At 39.9% G+C, this 3,873-nt stretch overlaps 1 protein-coding gene across 1 annotated transcript; it reads left to right on the top strand.

The window, feature by feature from the left end:
• The first annotated feature begins 958 nt into the window (after positions 1–958).
• LOC133788729 (protein LATERAL ROOT PRIMORDIUM 1) lies at positions 959–3,568 on the top strand. Its single transcript, XM_062226319.1, has 3 exons — positions 959–1,310; positions 1,855–2,895; positions 3,003–3,568. Exons 2-3 carry the CDS (start codon positions 2,046–2,048, stop codon positions 3,350–3,352), a joined length of 1,200 nt encoding a protein of 399 aa, XP_062082303.1. The 5' UTR covers positions 959–1,310; positions 1,855–2,045; the 3' UTR covers positions 3,353–3,568.
• The last annotated feature ends 305 nt before the right edge of the window (positions 3,569–3,873 follow it).

Below are 3,873 nucleotides of genomic sequence, written 5' to 3'. Positions count from 1 at the left end.
TAATTCATTAGTAAAATTCGCATGTTATTTATTGATTTAAAAAAATACAAAATAGAGAATAATATATATTATATTTAGCATTTTTCTTAATAAATTTAATGAAACACATTTGATCTCTTTCTTTATTTATATCAATCACAATAATCATATTAACTAAAAACAAATTTAACACGAGGGTTGACAATAATTTAATTAGATAACCAATACCAAATTTTTGTTAGAGATTAAGAATATGTTATTATATTACAAAACTTTTGTTGTATATTTCTTGTATTATGAATAATGTTGACGTAACTATATATATGTATATAAAATAAAAAAAAACTAAAAATGAAATATAAAAGAGCATATTTATTAGCTAAATAATAAATAAAGACGATGAAAATATCTTTAGATAGTCCTAAATCCAAAGTAAGAAGGATGATGATCACTTGCAAATTGTAATCTAAGACAACGATTTGTACCAAATGTGCATTATATCATATGATATAATAAGCTTACAAACAGAGTCTGACAGTCTTTCAACCCCATTTTGCTTATTCTGACAGACTCAATCCAAAACGACAAAACAATTAGATTTGGGACTGTAGACGGACTCCTACTTGGACTCCACGTTTAATTAATGAAAAATAAAATAGAACAATAATTATAAGTCCCTTATATATAATTTATTATTAAAAAAAATAAAAAATAATTTAATGAAGGCGTGCAGTACACGCGCAGCAACCTAGGCGCCTCTTCTCTAATTTTCAAAATGGGCCATTGCTCATCGCGCATTCCGGCTGGTGTCGAGGCTCCACGCGCTCTGGAGGGGCGAGATACACACGCGGCGGGGAAGAGAAAAATGAGAAACCAAACCCAACCAAAAAAGAAAAGAATAGAAAAATTAAATATGAAGAGAGAGAGGGGAGGTATATAGGGTTGTAGCTAAGTCATGTGACTTTTTAGAGTGCCCGCTTAAGACCAAAAACTAGAGAACAAAAGTCTTTATACTCTCCTCTTCTCTTCTTCTATTGCTTTGCTATTGTGTGATTGATTATTGGAGAGAGAGAGAGAGTGAGAGGTTGAGAGAAACCCACCTCAGTTTTCGCTTTCTAGGAAACAGGTTGAATAGAGCAGTTTTCTAGAGAGTGAGTTACTTCTGAGGAGAAAGAAACAAAAAAAGAAAGCTATATCTCCAAAGAAGAAAGAAAGAAAAGAGATCGAAGATTGATGATGATGATGATAGGAGAGGAGAAAGGTTCACGACACTAGCACTTGAAAATCAAAAGAAACAAAGTGGAAAAAAAAATAAGAGAAAGAGAAAAAAGGTCGTTATTTATTACATATCTATGCTATTCTATTTTAATTAATTTATATCTTGTGCTGGTTTTTATTTACTCTCTGCAGCTATAGCAGCTGCTGCTGCTGCCTCCCGGACCCTCAATCTTCTTTTTTTCTCTCTCTTCTCATATAAACTAAACTTTTTTGGTCATAAAGCCAAAGTGACAGTGTTAGTAACTGCAGCAGTAGTCTACAGAGAAGATAGAAAGAAAGAAGGAAAGAAACCACCCAACAAACAAGATCTCTTTCCTTCCCTCTTTCTCTCTCAAGTTTAAACTTTTATATATATTTTTTTATTTATAATTATTTGTTTTTTCTTTCTTCACGAAAAATCTCTCTGATACAATTTCAGAGACCCCACCTTTCATATATAACACCTACATAGATACATCCATGTTTTAGTTCGACCTCAAAAATTCCCTATACTCTCTCTCTATCTAATTATATACATACATATATATATGTTTGTATATATATAGGCACATACACACGTTCTCTATTGAGGAGAATTGAGATTGGATTTGTTATCAGGAACATCATCAGTTGTGGCTACTACAAGGAGACTGCCTTCAGATTCTGGTGCCTTTGCAGACTGGGTGGCTTCATCCTCCTCTGCCGCAGCCGCAGCCGCCGCCGCTGCAGCTGGCCGTCCCACAGTTCCAGACGATCTATCACTCAGCTTCAATGCTGGGCCTACCACCGGAGCCACCTCCTCCTCCGCTATGTGGTCCGGCCCATCTTCAAGGTCCATCAACTACGGCCTTCCACCAGAGATGGGTATGGTGGGTCTTCGAGACGTCTTTGTCGTCGCACCGGCTTCTTCTTTCCACCACAACAACCACCACCACCACCACCACCACAACCACAACCTCAACCACGACCCCAACCTCATCTCCGACCACTCCCTCAACGGCTCCAACTCTGCCACCGCCCTCGGCGTCGGCGTTGGTGTTGGTGTAATCCCACTGCTCACAGCAGCTCCTTGTCTCGGTCCATTGCAGCTGGACGAGGCTGCCTCAGCTGCCGAAGCCAATGCACTCGGCTCCTCCGCTGCGGCTCGAAGCCGAAGCGGCGGAATTCAGTTGTGGCAGAGTCAGAATCAACAAGCAGCGGCGATTTCGGCGACTCAGCCGCAACTCCATCCGCATTTCTTCAAGAAGCCCTCGATTCTCGACCACGGAAACAGCGGAATCGGGGGTAATTTTGTAAATCAGGGCGGTGGAGGAGCCGGAATTGTTGGGTCTGGATCGACGTCGTCCTCCACAACGACGTGCCAAGATTGTGGGAACCAGGCCAAAAAAGACTGTACCCATAGAAGGTGTAGAACTTGTTGCAAGAGTCGCGGTTTCGAGTGCTCCACGCACGTGAAGAGCACTTGGGTCCCGGCCGCTCGGAGGAGAGAGCGTCAGCTCATGACTACGGCCGGTCCTGGTGGCGGAGCCGGACCTGGGTCTTCCGGGTCGACCTCGGGGGCCAAGAAACCTAGACTTATAACCTCCCAAACAACTTCTCACACTTCTACTTCCAATACTACTCCCCCTAGAAGCTTCGACACCAGCTCAAGTCACCAAGGTTTACAACCTTTACATACACTCCTTCGTCATTCACTCAATTTAGGTCTAGGTATATTAGGTTTAGGTTTTTTTTATTTATTTCTAATAATTTATTTTATGTCACAGATGCGAGCTTCAAAGAAACGTTGCCGGGTCAAGTACGTGCACGGGCGGTGTTCAAGTGCGTACGAGTGACAGCTGTGGAGGATGGCGAAGACGAGTATGCTTATCAAGCGGTTGTTAAGATCGGTGGTCATGTTTTCAAAGGCTTTTTATACGATCAAGGCGTCGAAACCCGCGATAGTTTTCCGAATCTTTCAGAATTGCATTTGGGTGGCGGTGGGGGTGGGGGTGGCGGAGGAGGAAGAAATGGGGCGTCAACTTCTTCGTCGCCCATGCTCGATCCCTCCGATGTTTACGCAGCCACAACAGCAGGATTGCTCGGAGGTTCCACCTATGGTAATCCAATAAATTGATCAAATGTTGCGGTTATTGGGAATGAAAATAACATTCTTAGTGTATTTTTTTTTTAAATTTTATTTTCGTTCCTTCATATTTTGCCTACTAATTAATGATTTTATGTTGATAAATTTGTAGACTTGCATTTCATTACACATGTTTTTTTTACCATTATTATATTAACTTCTTTGTTTGCCATCCTATATATAATATATAAATAGATTGTTATATCATACCTTTCTACAACTGATGATCAAACTGGGGATTATCACTGTTGTGCAGAAGTTTCTTGACTGAATTTAAAGAAGGAAATAATTGTTGGAGACGATCCTGTTCTTGTAGATATTTCTTTTGAATAACATTAAAATGAAATAAAAGAACTTGGGATGGTTACATCTATTTTGCTTTATAGTAGTTGCTGCACTTTCTTAGCTTTCTTTTCTTCACCAGAGTTATTGCATTCCCAAAGGTGAAATCTACAGTGTAAAGTATATTTTCCCTCCCATCATAGCCAGAAGATGTTATTGTATTATTAGTG

Source organism: Humulus lupulus, chromosome 7, assembly GCF_963169125.1.
Source record: "Humulus lupulus chromosome 7, drHumLupu1.1, whole genome shotgun sequence".
NCBI classification, from domain to species: Eukaryota; Viridiplantae; Streptophyta; class Magnoliopsida; order Rosales; family Cannabaceae; genus Humulus; species Humulus lupulus.
The sequence above is the reverse complement of the archived record's forward strand: the minus strand, read 5'-3'. Positions and strand labels throughout refer to the sequence as shown.

Coding starts and splice junctions, on each gene's coding strand:
- LOC133788729 (XM_062226319.1), top strand. CDS start 2,046: ATGTGGTCCGGCCCATCTTCAAGGTCCATCAACTACGGCCTTCCACCA. Junction 2,896..3,002: donor CACCAGCTCAAGTCACCAAG/GTTTACAACCTT, acceptor TTTATGTCACAG/ATGCGAGCTTCAAAGAAACG.